The sequence below is a fragment of the Arabidopsis lyrata genome, assembly GCF_000004255.2.
Source record: "Arabidopsis lyrata subsp. lyrata unplaced genomic scaffold ARALYscaffold_2, whole genome shotgun sequence".
In the NCBI taxonomy this organism is placed as follows: Eukaryota; Viridiplantae; Streptophyta; class Magnoliopsida; order Brassicales; family Brassicaceae; genus Arabidopsis; species Arabidopsis lyrata.
In genome coordinates, this window is record NW_003302554.1 from 13,567,316 (window position 1) to 13,584,971 (window position 17,656).

Sequence of the window (17,656 nt, forward strand, 5' to 3'; positions counted from 1 at the left end):
AAGTTTTAGGTCAAATCATGCATGATTATAGTTAGCAGTTAACGTATTATCGTGGTAACACGGTTAACATAACAGTGAATTCTGGTGAGCAAACGTTGACTTACAGTTGAATAACACATGCATAATTATAGTTAGCAGATAACGTCTTGTCGAGATAATATCGTTAGCGAATCAGCAATGGGAGTTTTACGAATGGTTGAAATGTATTTAGTAAAACAAGCATGATGATAGTTAGAAGATAACGTCTTCTCGGGGTAATATCGTTAGCAAAACATGGATTGCGGTTTGATGAAGTGTTGAAAACATACATGATGATAGTTAGCAGCTAACGTATTATCGGAGTCACATCGTTAGCGAAAAATAGCCCTGTGTGGCGAACAAACGTTGAGTTACAGCTGAATAACTGATACATGATAATAGTTAGCAGATATCGTCTTATCCAGGTAATATCGTTAGCAAAATAGGTTGAGGGTTTGATGAATGGTTGAAAAGTCTTTTGGTAAACACATGCATGATGACATTTAGCAAATAACATATTATCGGAGTAACATCGTTATCAAAACATGGATCTGTGCTGAGCAAACGTTGTCTTACAGCTGAATATCCCATGCATGATGATAGTTACCAAATAACGTCTTATCGGGACAATATCGTCAGCAAAACTTGGATGGGAGTTTGATGAATGGTTGAAAAGTCTTAGGTAAAAACATGCATGATGATAGTTAGCATATAACGTATTATCGGAGTAACATTGTTATTAACCCATGGATATGTGCTGAGCGGACGTTGACTTACAAGTGAATAACATATCTGGTGTAATTATTTCTGTATCTTTATTTTTCTAATGCCGGCGGAAAAATATCTTCGAAGATATCGTTTAGCATTTAATGCTGCTGTACCTATACTACTCGGTTAACGTTATCTTTGTTTTGTAGGGGTGTTTGCGTCTTAAATGTTGCAAGGGAAGAGAGAGGGTTAAATATCTAATAATCAAGCATATCCACTTAATTTTCGTTTCGTCTGGGCATAGAAATTTAACTCACCCATGATTATATAGAAAAATGTAAAAAACAATAAACAAATTAGCTCATTTTTTTTATTGGAGTCATGTGACCCCCCTACCTTAAACATAGTTCCGCCCTTAACAAAAGATTGTATAACATCTAGTAATTGAAATACATACTATGACGACGATATAACAGAAGAATAATATGCCTCTATCCAAGTGTCCGAAATTAACATTGGTAATTGGTAAACAAGGAACCAACCTTTGTGATCCACAATGCAAAGCAATCGTTGACTCCCGAACGACTGACATTTATGGACTGGAGGTAAGAGAATTACTTAAGTTTTAGTGAGTATATATATATATATATATATTGTTTAATTAATTTGTATCGTAATTTGTTAGTAGTTTTTTTTTGTTTTGTTTCATACTGTTTAGACAGCTGTCTGTGAGATCTATAAAGCACTTGGAGCAAACTAATTTCTACTTTTCTAGGGAGCGAAGTAAAACTTGGATATGTGACCGGAAACGTCGACGGTATCCGTGCACAAGACAAGGTTAACGTTGGCGGCATAATAATAAATAGTCAGGATTTTCTTTTAGCACGTAACAGACGCTTTATTAAAACGTGTTAAATTTGATGGTGTACTTGTGTTGGGCATCAAATCTTCATTTGCGCCAGGATCTGTCACGATTTTGGAAAACATGGTGAAACAAAAATTGATAACTAAACCCATTTTCTCGTTTTGGCTGAGGTCGTACAAGGGAGATGGGAAGGGCGAAGATCCTAACGGTGGCCAGATAGTGTTTGGTGGGTTTGACCCCAAACACTTCCACGGAGAACATGCCTATGTTTCAAGCGACGACCGCTGGAAGATCAAAATGTCCAAAATATACAACAATGGTAAACCAGGAACAAATCTTTGTGACTTACAATGCAAAGCAATCGTTGACTCGGGAACAACCGACATTTCTGGCCCCGAGGTAAGAAATTAGTTTTAGTGAGTATATAGTTTAGTTTGTATATATCGTAATTTGTTTTGTTGCATACTATTTAGGAAGCTGTCCGTAAGATCTATAGATGAAGCAATTGGAGCACATAGAGTAACAATTAAATGCGATAAGGTTCCTGCTTTGCCGGATATCTACTTCGAAATTGGAGGAAAAAGTTCTTCGCCTCACTAAAGATGATGTACGATCAGGTTTTGTGTTTGTCATGGGATATAGAATCCTAGTGAATTTTAGCACAAAATTAATTAGTCATTTTATATAGACTAATTAAACCAAAGCATAATTAATAGTACTATTATATAATTTCATTCTATTTTTTATTGAATTCTAAGCCCGTAGATTAATCATTTAGGTGAGTTCTTTTGTAATTATGTTTCTCCGGTCTTATCCAAACACACCACTATATATATTTTCAATTTAAGCCTACTGATCGATCAATTCCTTTTCATTTTATAATGATTTATCGCTGCACATATAATATTCTTATGTCACAGGAAGCGTATTGGTTTATTCAAATGTGTCTTGAGTTTTCTTTAAAATCTTTATCCGGTTAAATAAACTTTACTTCTTCCTGCACCTCTGATAAATTATTCCTCAAGGAAAGAACAGAGTTTTGGTGTCTAAGGTTTATTGTTTTGTATTCATCCCTATCTCTCTCTCTCTCTTTATTATCTTGTTGATTTGGTGGTTTGAACATCTTTCCAACTTATAGGATTTTTAAGTACAAATTATCCTTTAGAACTAGAAGCCTAAGACACTTTTCTTGCGTTTCAAGAAAGAGTCATGTTAGTCATTTTACTTACAAATTAAAACTGTTTGATCTAATGTGCTTGCTCCTTATAAAGTTTACAGTTTTATTATCTTCAATTCAATGCATAAGTTGTGTTAACAAACGACCCTCTCTTTTTTTTTTCCCTCTCATGCAATATGGTTTCTAGTTTATGGAATTTCGCGTAACACTAGCAATTTCGTTTCTTGTTTATGTCCTGTATTTACTAGGTCGAGAGTTAAGACAACTTTTCAAATGTAGCGATGGCTCACCATTAACATTCAGCAACAAAAGTTTTAAGTAAAAAATTCCCTTCCGTGTTGCATTATAATCCACATAAACAACAAGGGCTGAAAAAGAAAGCAAAGGAAATTCAGGCAACAATAGTTTAAACAAAGAGTGAGTAGATTGAAATAGGCAAGAATAGTATCAGGCAAGGACAGAAGCAGAATATAAGACCTTCAAGCTGAGTGTGAGAGAGGATCAAGTTTGTAGATAGCACTGGACCACTCAATCTTCCCCCGAATTTTGCATCCCTCGCGTCTCTCCAAGGAAACCTCGGCAGACCAAAGCTCCAAACTCTCAGGATCTCCGAGATGCGCAGTCCAGAAGATGACAACGTTACCAGCAGAGTTGCTGCAAAGTCTACAAATATCATATTTGACATTGGTTAGCTCACGGTTCTGCCAGTTTGGATCAAGAGAGCAGAGCATTCTCGAACCACATAGAGACAGTTGCAGCTCTTCCAAACCCTTCACTTCCTTCCAAATCAACTCATCTGGCTCACACCACAGTATTCTCCCGCGAGTACCACGACAGTATAACAGCTTCCCTATGGTACACCAATTGTTTCTGTTTTTTGGCGTAGAAGAATCTTTTTTTCCGCTTGTCTGGAATATACCTTCACTTAGCAAAAAGTAAAAGCTTTGAGCCTCCTCATCCACCGCATAATAAACCTTCTTCTCTTCGATCACAACACTTTGGTGGATATTGTGGGACATCTTAGGCGTAACAAAGTTAACCCAAGTTTGAGTCTTTGGATCGAATACTTCTGCCCAGTTTGAGGAATCAAAATCCTCCCATCAACCTCCCAAAACGTATATTTTCCCGTCTACTAGGCCTGCCGACGCGGAAAAATGAGCCATCTTCATGGACGGGACACGGTGCCATGTGTGCAAGAAACAATCAAGATATCCGAAATGGGATTGCCGTTTATGAGTCCACCGATTACATAGATCCCACAATCAATCACAACGAAAGAGGATGAATTCGGAGCTTGATTAGGGTTTGATAGGATCAGGCTCAGCCGATGTTTAGGGGTGAGGATGAACCATCATGGGATTGGGTCAGGAAAGATGCGTAAGCATACGTAGAGAGATGCCTCGGTGCAACCTATCCGCCGTCTTAAGTGACAGAGTTCAGGGGAAGCTACGAGAGAGCGGTGGCTCTTGGAGGCGATAGCTAAAGCTGCGTGGTCCAATCTCGAGACCTTAGCCAGGCAACTCACAGCCACCGCATCTGGCAACGAACATAACCCAGACCACGACGGGGACGCCTCCTTCGATTTCTTCCTTCTCTTACTGTGCGATGGCACTTCAGAAGCGTTATTCGACATGGTCAATCCTAATTCACAACAACAAGAAATCGCACATCTTCTTTTCATTGCTTTTCTACTCCTCGATCTTGGGTTTTTGTGAAGACCAAACAATTTTACCAACAAAATAAGAAAAAGAAAAAAACAGAACACCAGTTTTACTCTTTAGAGACGGGGACAACTAAACAAACTTTATTTTATACTGATTAATAATCGTAGTGAAAAGGAAATCAACAAACTTGTTGTTTAGGGTTTATAATATTATATTTGTAATCACATACAGTATAAACAAACACATTGGTTTATCCGTTCGTGTTGGCAAAAAAGAAAAAAAGCCCAACCGAATGGTTTGAACATCGAGTACAGTTTGGATTGGTTCAGTTATAGTCATCAAAATGCCCACTCCTCAGAATATCTTTGTAATTACAAAGACCTGATTATTCTCCTCTGTGTCACCTTCCTGTATTAGATTCAAAATAGCTAAATTACATTATCTAGTTCTACTTTTTTTGGGAGCTGGTTTTGTTACATGGTTTGCTTGGGTTATAATGAACCAATCCAATTGCTACATTATGATAATTAAGATGTAGGCTAAACACTACTCTTTCTCCAAATAAGAATGTCGATGTCGAGGCATAATTCCAATTGATGGAAAACATAGAGAAAAGTTGTGGTGAATGAAATTTGGTTGGGTTACCTTATCAGTCTCACGGTTTAGAGTACTAGGTGTTTTCACAATAAGATCCACAGAGTTAGACTCCGCGATAAAGAAAAATGTATCTCGGCATTTTTACAAAAACTATTTCACCAAGCAATAGACATCATTCCGAACAATGGTCATATCATTGGCCCCTGCTTTTTGGTTACCTTGTCACGCAAGCAACAGAAAACAAACAGACCTAACAAACGCAAGAGAAACACGAATTATTTCACCTCTGTTAACGAGGTGAAAAATTGGGAAAGACAAAGATGATTATAAACTCTCTTTGTTAACTACATTCAGACATTATAATTAAACTCTCTCTCTCCCTTTCTTTGTGAAATCTCTGTTTACTCTGCCTTTGAATAGTTTTTTTTTTAAAGTTTTAATTTTTTTGGTTGTTTTGTAAGCACAGAATTTGCCATCGCAACTATTGCAACAATTCTTTCACGCATAAGTCCATCGCAATATTTGTGAGAAAAAAACGAAATTTTATTTGTCACGAATTTGAAATACATTTTCTCGCAAATACTGTACGATTTTTTAAGAAATACATTTCGCACAAATAATGTAACAAATTCAGGGTTATCTCGCTCGATTTAAGAGGCAAATTATGGGCTTTTATGGCTCAACATCATTCCTTAGTTCTAATTGGGTTCTATTTTGATTTGGGTTAATAGGGCCCAACCACTAAAGTTGGTTTCCCAACCACTAGAGTTGGCTTGTTGTAAACTTGTTAAGTTGTAATGATGTGCAAATTTGCCACTTTTATTTTAATGCAACAAAACTTCATACAAAAGAAAAAAGGACAAAAAAGGTCCGATCAATTAAGTTCCCGTTCATTCTCTCCGACCGTCAAATATATTACAATTTTGCCCCATATTGAAGCAAACAAACTTATAAAATTACAAAGAAAAAGGAGCTTGCTAATTTATATATGATGATATAAGAACATCGAACTTGCCAAAATATATTAATTAATTGGATGAAAAGAGCCTAGCCACTATTTATATGTATGTGGCTAATTGTTTTTATTGTTGACGATTATAAAATATATATATATGGAAGTGCTTCATGCGGCGAAGCAGCCAAGGTTGCAGTTGTAAACAGGTTCAAGAGTCAGTTCGAGTTCGTTCCTCCTCATTGCCATTGGATCTTCTTCTTGATACAGACCACTGCATTCACAATCATACATAGGATATATATATATATATGAAAGTGCATATGTAATCATATGTTTCATCGTACAACAAAGGAAAATCAAATATAAGTCCATTTTGAAACGTCAAAGATATTAATTTCATTTATCTAACAAACTCAAATGTTACTTAAACACATAGACCAACAACAACAAAAGCCGAGCAGATTCCAATTGTTTCTTAGGCTTTTCGCAACCATTCCATCTATAGTTTCCACACTCTATAAGTTTGTTCGTTTGGCGACAATTGCATTAACCTACTTTAATAAATGAATGGTTTAGAGAAAGTTTCTAATTTCAAGATCATGACATCATGTAACCATCACTAACAGAAAGGCTATAACTTCAATGAAATTACAACATCTAACTAGCTCGCATAGCATATATGATTCAAATATATTTTACTTGAAATTAATATTGATTAGTGAATTTTTGTTACCCCATGTTAAGAAAAGGAGATGGCTGATGAGAGAGCATGTAAGGATGCTGGATTTGATGCTGCTGCGGCGGTGGAGGGGGAGGCATATTGTGGCCATGGTTCTGCTGATCCCACTGCTCTTGTTGAGCCCTAAGAATTTTTTCCCTCTCCTTGATCTGCCAATTTTCAGGTTTCACACACCAATTTGTTTAAAAAATTATTTCATACCATATTATCATCATCAATTTTCAAAGTGAAGAAACTATATATATGCAATGGTTACAGAATTATTTTCACAGTTGCACACATGCAATGAACTCTTATAAGTATTTTTATAATTAAGAGTAGTGTCTATATTCACATACATAGATATGAGCTAAGTAGAATGATGGGACGACATTTCAAATATTTTCAATCCAAGAGACAACCTTAAAACTAAACGGACAAAGCCCATCTACGTACAGGCTGATGATTATATCAATCAATAGACAACATCTATGCTATTTAAAAAAATTTGCAAAGATTTTATGTTTTAATTAATGGTGCCGAAGTTAAGTGGAGATATGAATATCTCGTAGGTATAGCTTGGCTGGAGGTGTGGAGCAGAACAGTGGAAGGTAACAGTAATGCAGTGGACAACATGTTGATGAAGGATAAATGATGACATATTGACACGTGTTACCTGTTTAGAAAGCATGCTGTTTTGCTCCTGTATGGCCTTCTCCTGTCATTTCCAAAACGGCACGATTGTTAGCTTCCCTATACGTTTCTCGATAAGACATACATACATTTGATAGGGTTTTTACATACCTTTCTTTGGAGCTCATTGATGGATTCGTACATAAGTTGGTTCTGCATACACACAGATCAACATTAATTAATAAACCATTACTTTGACTAATAAGAGTCTTATAATATACAACATAGCTCATACATTTGAACCAACCTATAGGCATATCAACGTGATATTGATTACTCATAGATTTTCTATATTGAACCAATAAGATAGGCATATATACATTCACATATAGGTATTTGAATGTTCACATTATTACAATAACACTTGTAATTGTTTTAAGTTAATTATATAGATATGTTCAACGAAATAGGAGAAGGCCATACTTTTCTAGTGCGGATGTGCTTAAGAGCAGTGTCAAGCTGCTGCTCCAGATTCTGAAGCTCCTTAGGGCTCATTGCATTCAAGTCTTCCCCAAGATAATGCCTGAATTTCAATAGCATCCATTTATTTTAACTAACATTAATGCTACCAGTTTCCTATATATATATATATATATATATATATATATATATATATATAATTTCGTTTGTGCCTACATATAAATGTGATGAGTGTAAGTGTGTACCTCTGGTTTCTCTCCAAAAGTTCAATCTTAGCCTTAAGCCTGTTATACTCCATCGACCAGTTCGTCTGCATATACCAATTTTTAATACTAATAAAATTCATCAATACCAAGACTAGATTGATATTATGCATGTGAGTTAAAAGGATAGATATTATACATTGACATCAGACTCAGGTGCAATAAGCTGTCTCTCGGCGTAAGAGTACCTCTCATAGCGTTCAAGTATCTTCTCCATACTGTTCATTTCGCAGAATTAGGGTTAGCTACATATCATCAACCACTTATCATCTTATTATATATATGATATATAACAAGCAAATCATGTACGATCGATACTAGTGTTTTCATGACATTTTAGAGTAAATCTAGCAAGGTCTTAATGATGGTTTTATGCAATTAAACCAAGATTTCTTATATCAAATCAAGTACCAATCTCTATAATTCCTCTATAACAAAACAGTATGAATCATAGACCCTATTCCTTTAGCTTCGAGTTCTAACTGCGGTTTCTTTTAATTTTGCTATAATTAGGTACAGAAAATCTTGTTAGAAGCGACACATTATTATAAAATATTATAATCTGGCCAATTCACCAATATTATTCAGAACAAGGATAATGTTTTTTAAAAATAAAAGAAAGAAGAACAGCTGTTGCTTGTTTGAGCTAAGTTTGACCATCGGTAAGAAGCCGATTTTAGGATGGAGTTAGTTCTTTTTATGGATCCCCAGAGGTCAAAGACTCCCTACTCAGATTTGACGTCTTTCTTTCAGTTTTAATTTCTAAATTCAAATAAAAAAGAAACACTAGTTCAAATTTAATACTATATAGTGTTTTATATTACGAGTTCATAATCTTAAGATCCGAGTGAAATTAAACATTTTCTTTGCTTAGATTTGCAAAAAATTTGAAGACACAGTTTGAATAAATTAGATATTCGTTTACAGCTGAAAAAATGTAATTCGTAAGTTAAATACTCATTCTAATAAAAAATCATCCTTATCTATTTCTATATTAATTTATTTTCTCGTCACATAATTTCGTTTTATATAATCCAGTTGCAACTTATATATGAAAAAGAAGAAGTAACACTACATTTAAAACTCGAACACATAAGAGCGAGTGAAACTAAACGTTTTATTTTCTTACTATGACACTAGAACTTAGATCTGCAAAATTTCGAAAGACATGGCTATAGGAGAACAAAGGATTCATTATGAGTTTGGGCTCAAAAACCCTAGCTCATAGATTGAACTGAACATACACCCTTCTATATGCTCTTGAATTTGAAGATATGATGCTGATAAATGCACAATATATCAAGGGTAATTACTCTATAGTATAATTAGTGTGCTAGTATTCACTTCACTCCAGGCCCTAAAGTTTTGATTTCTTAAATACAAAGAAGTAGTATTAAACATTTTTATGGCTAATCAAATTCCAAATCTGATGGAAAACCCTAGTAAATATATAAACAAAAGCAGTAGTTAATAATTAGGGCAAAATCAAGTAGTCAACTTAAGGGGGAAAAAACGAGATAAAGTAGCAAATCAAAGATTTTTTTAAAAAAGGAAAGAAGTAATTGGAGTTACCAAGAATCAGTGGAGTATTCGAAGAGTTTCCCCTTATGGGAGAAGACAACAAGAGCAACTTCAGCATCACAGAGAACAGAGATCTCATGGGCTTTCTTCAAAAGACCAGCTCTTCTTTTCGAGAATGTCACTTGTCTATTGATCTTGTTCTCTATCCTCTTCAATTGAACCCTACCCCTCCCCATTTTTGATCCTTTTTTAAGAAACTTCTTACTCTAAAAGAACCAAACAAAACAAAGACCCCCGATAAGAAACTACAAGAGTAATATAAAGAAGAGCTCAGACTTTGGTATGAACCAATTAGGAAAGTTTTTCTTTCTTTCCTTTATAATAAGACTTGTGTTTGAGTCTCGGGATCTTTATTTATGGAGAGATTTGGGTAAGAGTGGTTTTAGGGAAAAGCTAAAGCTGGTTTCTCTTGTTTGCAAAAACCATAGTGGTTTTCTTAGGATTTGCGTGTCGACTTCTCATTGGTTTATCTTGTACTAATGTCGGGTCCATGAATTATTAATAAAATTCGGACTTAAAAATATGAAAATAAAAAATTTGATTATCGATGTCTCGTGAAGCGAAATGGGTAAGTAACATTGTACGGACCACTGGTCCTTCCCCAAGTGTCACCTTCGCTTTGCATTGACGGCGGAGATTTCCCTGTAGATCTACGAAACAAAATCTGAACCAACAAAAATATCTATTTTTAATTTCCTTTTATTTAAATTTCTCTATTACCCTATTTTACACTATTCTTTTAGAATAAAGTAAGAACCCTTTGTTTTATCAAATTTGCTCATTATATTTAATGTTCTCAGCTGTAACAGTGAAGTACAAGACCTTTCTTTTGGCAATAGATGTTTTTGGTAGAGCTGAGAAGCAATTGACAACTGTGTAATGTATTGCGTCGACGGATTTGTACGCAGGATTTAAGGAAAGAGAGGAAGAAGAGAAGAATAATTGTAAGTGTTCAAAATTTCAAACCCAAAAATAGCTAGTATTTTGTCAAAGATTTGTTCAATGTTGTGTGTTCTTATTAAGCTGTAGATGATCAGGAAAAAAAATCAATTGAATATGTGCTTTGTTGTTAATCAAACATATTTAGTTTGTACTTTATATGCAAATCTATAAACCCAAGTTTCATAAGTTCAACCAAAAAACAAAAACCAAACTCAACTTTCAACTGGTTTAGTTGTAGCAGATGTGGTACATTACAAATGAATTCGCGTTTCAACTATCCATCTCTATACTATTAAAAGAGAAGTACAAATGAAAATGGGTCGGGTTAAAATCAGAAAATTGACCCGAAAATCTGAAATCGGATCTTTGAAATTTTTTTGGAATATAAATTCGAATTAATAATGAAAAATCAAAATAAAATCAAATATTTATGGAAATCAAATAAAATCTGATTGTACTTATGGTAACTAATAATAAAAGCATATTCCAAACAATATTATACATTAATTACGTATAATAAATTTGTTCATATATTTTTGGGACTAATTCCATAACAATCAACGTTTTTGTCATTAATTTCGCTTATTTTAGCCAATTATCATTAATTGAAAGATATTTTACTTGCTTTTAAAGATTTTGTAGAAAATTTATCACAAATAACCCATCTGTTTTATAAATTAAATTGATATTTTTATTTTGGTCGTGTAAATTAAATAGTTATTTTTATTTTGGTCGTGTAAATTAAATAGATATGAAATCCATGTAACTAATTTTAATTTAATTAGATTAAATCGAAATTATGATATTTTCATACCTATAGCTTACCAAAGAAGTTTAATTTTCAATTTATAAAGATTTCTTGAATATGATTTTAGAATTATTCAACAAGATGATAAGTATTTATTAAATTTTGTGAATCATGAAAAATAATAATGAATTTTAAATCATTATACTTCATCTTTCAATCTCTCATCTAACAAATAAGATACATATTCTATTATTACTATGTCCAAACTTCATTTTATTGTATGACTAAATAATATTCCCATTAGAACTGTCAAAGCAAGTTGATTCGTCCCGTAAGTCCGTTTTGCGATAGACAAAAAATATTTTGACTTGTAGTTAGTCGGTCCGCACGACCCGCGGGTAGCATATATGAAATACAAACCCGTCCCGCAAATATATGCGGATTTGCGGGATTGTCCATGGATTTTGTTTAAATAATTTTAAAGTAACCAAAATTTAAAATACTACTAAAATAAATAAATAAATCAAAATACTATTAAAAGTTTGTTTAAATTGCCACATGTTGAATAAATTATAATTTTATCAATAAATACTAATATGCGGGCTGATCCGCCAACCCGCGGATGAAAACCGATTAAACCTATGACCCACTGCGAATTAATCCATGTGGCCCGCTTATTTGCGGGTTTAATATATTTTCCCAAATCTGCCCCATAGTGAGATGATGTGGGCTCGACCCGCAGTTTTTGACCTATTTTGACTGCTCTAATTCCCATGAATCGTCTAATTTTAGAATTTTAAAACACAAAATTCTATTTTGTAAATCATAATTAATACGATGGGCATATTTATAAACAATTTTACATTTTCTCTACAATTCGTTATTATGAATATTTATAAGTATACTACACGATTCGTTCTACTAAAAACACACACACAATATTAAACGCAACGTATGTAAACAAATATTCTCCCGCGGTGGACCGCGGGTCCGATCCTAGTATATATTAAACTACCATATATAAACCACATATAAAAACCTTTGCTCAATTTGCTTAATCACTTCTTTTACAAAAACCCTTGATTATTTTTAGTCAATAAAATATCCAATAATGAAAAAAAAACAGAATCGGCATTTGCTTAAGGCAAATATTGCATAAGCCCTAGATAACAATATAATTGAGTGAAAGCTGGACCACATTTCAAAATTTCTTTGTTAGTCAAGTGTTCCTGTTTTAGTTGATTACTTTAAATATCTCAGGTTTGTGGACTAATTGATTGCTCTTGTTAAATAATTTCTTTCTGTTTTTTTCCCTTTCTTCTCTTATTTGGTGTTTTCCACGTGTCTTCTTCCTTAATTTGATTTACCATGAAATTTATAAATTAAGACATCCTTTACCAACTATTGCTTACGTCATTATTGTTTTATCAAAACAACAATCATACTAATTTTAGAAAAAAAAAAGACCATTATGTAAAAAAACATTGTAAGATAGTGAAATCTATCCCAAAATTATTCATAATTAGTTTTAAGTTAAAGTTCATTTTTTTAGTTATCTAGATATATATATATATATATATATATATATATATATATATATATATATATATATATATATATATCTTCATGTGCCAATTGAACCTATGCTAAAAAGATGTAGATTGTATTTTAATCGAACTATATGTATTTTCTTCATAGAAGTTATATTAAATCTGGTATGGTATGACCATATATACTTAAAATGGTCGTGATTATATAACCAAATTTAAACATGTACGTCCTGAGTTTTGAAACGATACATAAGTTAAAAGATAAGAGTATAGAGAACTCAGTCTAAAGATAGTATACTATATATATGTATGATATGTATATAGAGATCATGAGCAAAAGTAGTAAGCAACAAAAGGAAAAGTAGAAATTTAACAAATTGAGCAAAACTAAAAGAATCTAAGCTCGTGGCCTTGAAGACAACATCCCAATAATATCCATTTTCTTCGCCTTTGTTACATCTCCACCCTTCTTTTCTTCCCACTAAATATCTTTTTTTTTACGCTCTTTCAGTTTATTATTCGATGTAAACGTACATGCTTTTGTATGCCATATCTTGATCCACTAAACTGTATCTTAGATTCTAATACTAAAAATGATTACTTCTCATTAGAAGGACGTAATCTTTATCTTCATAGTGTCCCAAATGTTAGTGATCATACGAAGTGGTTTTAGAAGATAGAACATATATAGTCGTTTTGAAGCAGATACCAAGAATAGTCTTCGATCAATGTGTCCAATTAGAAAAAAGAAGAAGGCAAGAAGGTTTAATGAGTGATCTTTGTAGTCACGACTCACGAGAGTTGTGACTTGTGAGGTTGCTTTGTATCACGGTGACGCAATTTTTTTTTTCGTTTTTAAATACGTGAATTATATAGGCAAGTTTTTTAATTCGAATATTAACATATCGGTTTTAAACTCAACATCCGAAGGCAAAATAAAGAAAAACTCAACATTTTGTAATCTACAATTATCATAAAACAATAGTGAGTCTTTTAATGAATAATTTATACAGATAATCCAATTTGCAAGTGGTTTTGAATATATATAAAATTAAAGAAAGATGTTCAATAATTAATTTCTTCTAACATAAAGTTATTAGAAGATCAGATCTTCTAATAAATATACTCTCAATCTCTATTATTATAAAATATATAGATAGATCGCTTGTTGTGATCTAGGAAGCATGGAATCGGCATCCAACCTCCGCTTCCCGCTTCGGAACCGGAACCGGGTACGGAAACGTCAGGAAGCGCTCGGAAACGTGACGGAAGCGCGGTTCCAAAAAATCACACATTGGAAGCGTCTGGGAATCGGTCGATTCATATTTGGAAGCGTGGTGTTATGAACGGAAACGCAACCTCCTTTTTCTTCATGTTCAGTTGCCTTGGTTTTCTAATGGTGTGTGCGTGTGGTTCTTTGTCTCTTAGATGATAAATTATCACAAGCAAGAAGAAACATATAAAATGTGCATGATGCATCTGTTACCTCCGGTGGTTTCAATTTTCAGATCTGATATTTCTTAAGTTTCCGGTGTTTTCATCGGGAAGAAGAATCTTAACAATTGTGGGCCTTACATTTTCCATTCTTTTGGGCTTTTAACATTCATATCTGATATCCCTAATATATATTCTCAGCAGCCCAATTTTGTTTATTTTTTCGTAAGCTTAAGTTTTTTTTTTTGTTACGCAAGCAAGCTTATATATTTATGATATATATATATTAACGCTTCCAATACGTACCCGCTTCCTATATTTTTCACAAAAATCGCTTCTGCGATTCCAAACGCTTCCGCTTCCGCGTACCCACTTCCGATTCCATGCAACTTAGGTTGTGATTGTGAAACATTATGTACAGTACTAATTAAAAAAAAAAAAAATTATGTATACGGGAGAAATGAATGAAGAGCAAAGTTGTCTTAGTTAGGTCTCTATCAAAGAGCAAGTTGGGTCCAACCCAGCCACATCAAATGTCCAATTAATGTACACATCATTAGCTTTTAGCCCCACCATTCTATATATACACGCAGCTACATACATATATATGCATATGTATCTTATAGAAAGTCTCAATTTTTCAAAAATCATAAATTAAACTTTAGTAACCTTAGTATAGCTATTGAAAAAGTGATTAAAAAAAAAAATTGTATAGTTATTGTTTTCTTTTGTGCGCAAAATTTGAAAATAACTAATGAAATATTATATATATCAATTTTTTTTCTTACATAAATTTTTTTTTGTTGCACTGTTAAAAAAAAAAAAATTTGTTGCATTTTTATAAATATTTATCTAGTATGTTCAATCACATGAAAAATCACAAAAAAGAGAAGTACATATGATATGAATATGATGTATACGCAGCAGCTAGCATCTATGTTGACGCTATCCTCTAACCACCACGTTATATATATATATATGCTTCTTGTTGCACTTGCACCACAAAACCTCTATATTTCATTTTCAGATCTCTTTTTCTATGTATACATAAACATATACACGTTATTGGAATTCTTTGCTAAGAACTTGAAATGAAGCAAACAGTCTTATTATGTAAAAAAAAAAAAAAAATTAGTTTTTCAGATTTCTCAATGTTCTTCTACCAAAATGTGTTATTGTTCTTTTTTTTTCGCCAAATATGCTAATAGGTCCGTGAGCTTGGTTTTGGAGTAAGTAGGCTTTGGATACTTTTGATCAAAACACCAAATTGTTTGTCAAGGCCCATTAAGATGCGGATCCAAGCCATGAGGTTTAAGGAGATATAAGTTTTACAAAATATCAAAGGCCTATTAGCTCAGTTGGTTAGAGCGTCGTGCTAATAACGCGAAGGTCACAGGTTCGATCCCCGTATAGGCCATTTTTTAAATTTTTTTCTCAGTGTCGTTCCAACTTCTCCAACCATCATCAATATTTTATTTTCATTCCACTCATGTGGTCTCTTCACTAGTAGAGTTTTTGTGTGAATTAATAACAAAAATGTTTGTAAGCTGAAATTTTTCATATGCATAAATATAGTAAACAAAAAAACCAAGCACTGTAAACTCTTCTTGGGGATTTCTTTTACCACCAACACTGTTTATTTGTCTAACTTAACTATAAATTCACTGTATAGGCCATTTTTTTATTTTGTTCGTCAGCGTAATCTCTTCTTACGGATTTTTTTTACCATCAACACTGTTCATTCGTCTAACTTAACTACAAATTCACTTTCACACAATATAAAGTTTTAAAACGACCACATTTTAAAATGATCAAAAAATATGGAACAAAAGTTTGGAACTCTTGTGATTTATCAACAAAAAAAAATAACCAAAATGCGACATATGAGAAACCAAGTTGTTGTGGACTAGTGGTTCTCGCTTAAAATGTAAATTTTTTTTACGTATGTCTAGATCAAGAAACGATTCCTCTCAAATATTTTAAGAATGAGATTTGGGGCCTTTGCCCCTCGCACTTCGTTGTTGTCGCTGTGACAACAGTCCGTAAATTGAACTTCATCTTCCAAATCAATGTCAGTATCAGATTGAGAAGTAGGGATGTCGGACGAGTCTTCGTCTTCCTCAGACACAAACACCTCTTCTTTCTCTTGGATTTCTTTACCTTTGCCTTTTGGGTCGAGAGCTGCTGCCTTTCTCAGGGGAACAAAGACAGACTTGCTAGAACCTGCCACAGTACCAACTAAGGGAAGCCCTGCAGGAGTCATAGAACCTGCACTTCAGAGACATAGACCGCGAAGTCAAGAACTCTATCACTGCGAGAAGACTAAATAAGCATTTTAGGAATCTTATGAGTCTTTGGTTGCACTGATTTGGTATTATTCCAAGCTTTGTCTTTTGCTTTCTTGTTTTTATCTTTTTTGCCAAGAAACCAATCTAGGTTGTTGCACCATGTATAACCAACTTTTTCATTAATATGAATATTTACAGTTTAGCAAAAAAAAAATATTTTAAGAAAAATCTGCACTTTACATTGGTTACCCTTGGATATTTTATGGATTCTGGAAATTAATTTTGATTCTAATATAGTATTTATCTGTTTGAAAAAGAAAAGCAAATAAATAAAATGGAAAACATTTAGAAAAAATCATGATATTTTTGCCTGTCCAATTGGGAAAATAGATGGATGGATCTTTGTGTTTGGCAAAATGGCAATAATGCTTATCTTATCATCTTCAAAAGTATTTTTTTTTTTTTTGCCTCTCAACATTATATGCCCTACAAAACAAAAGAGGACGTCGGTTATAAACGGACACTAAAAAAATTGTGTCGTTTATTCAACCTACTTGCTAAGGGCCAACGTAAGTTATATAGCCTGGATAATTACCTACCATGAAATATCTCAATAATAAGTCTTATTCTATGTTCCATAATCATAAGATTAAAATTTCATTCAAATATACTTCTTTGAAATAATACTGATGTTTAATAAATAGTATTGGGTTTCTTCAAATTATGCATACTTCGGATATTTGATTAACTTTGTTTCACGAACTCTAAAGCCCTAAATTAATATGAATAATTTTAAAAATAAGTTTATCAAAGATATAGCTAAATTGCTGGCAACAAAAAAAGGTATAGCTATATTGCAAGATTAAATATATATAAGGGTATCTCTATATTATATTCGTTAAATGTGATTTGTCTGATTTAATTTTCAGCGAACAAATAGTTAAATAATATTTTTTTTGTTTTTGTTTTTTTTTTTTTTTGATATCTTTGAATCGACAAGACCCGACCCATAGCCAATCCTTACTATACGGGGTA

The 17,656-nt window shown here is 33.2% G+C and overlaps 2 protein-coding genes, 1 non-coding gene and 1 pseudogene across 3 annotated transcripts; 2 read left to right on the plus strand and 2 right to left on the minus strand.

Annotated features, from left to right (window-relative positions):
- Positions 1–1,467: 1,467 nt before the first annotated feature.
- On the plus strand, positions 1,468–2,770 carry LOC9324764 (aspartic proteinase A3; the record flags this gene model as incomplete). The annotated part of the gene is given in 5 exon segments (XM_021010075.1): positions 1,468–1,616; positions 1,618–1,990; positions 2,069–2,176; positions 2,178–2,208; positions 2,730–2,770. Coding segments are annotated over 5 exon segments (702 nt in total), but the record flags the coding sequence as incomplete, so codon positions are not given.
- A 389-nt stretch (positions 2,771–3,159) lies between these two features.
- On the minus strand, positions 3,160–3,937 carry LOC9323288 (annotated as a pseudogene).
- A 1,948-nt stretch (positions 3,938–5,885) lies between these two features.
- On the minus strand, positions 5,886–10,077 carry LOC9324766 (floral homeotic protein APETALA 1). Its single transcript, XM_021010319.1, has 8 exons — positions 9,651–10,077; positions 8,218–8,296; positions 8,061–8,125; positions 7,819–7,918; positions 7,507–7,548; positions 7,379–7,420; positions 6,718–6,872; positions 5,886–6,255 (listed from the first exon to the last, which is right to left on the minus strand). The coding sequence occupies exons 1-8, from the start codon at positions 9,833–9,835 to the stop codon at positions 6,153–6,155; spliced, it is 771 nt and encodes a 256-aa protein (XP_020865978.1). The 5' UTR covers positions 9,836–10,077; the 3' UTR covers positions 5,886–6,152.
- A 5,599-nt stretch (positions 10,078–15,676) lies between these two features.
- On the plus strand, positions 15,677–15,750 carry TRNAI-AAU. Its single transcript has one exon. It is a non-coding gene; the product is annotated as a tRNA-Ile (tRNA).
- The last annotated feature ends 1,906 nt before the right edge of the window (positions 15,751–17,656 follow it).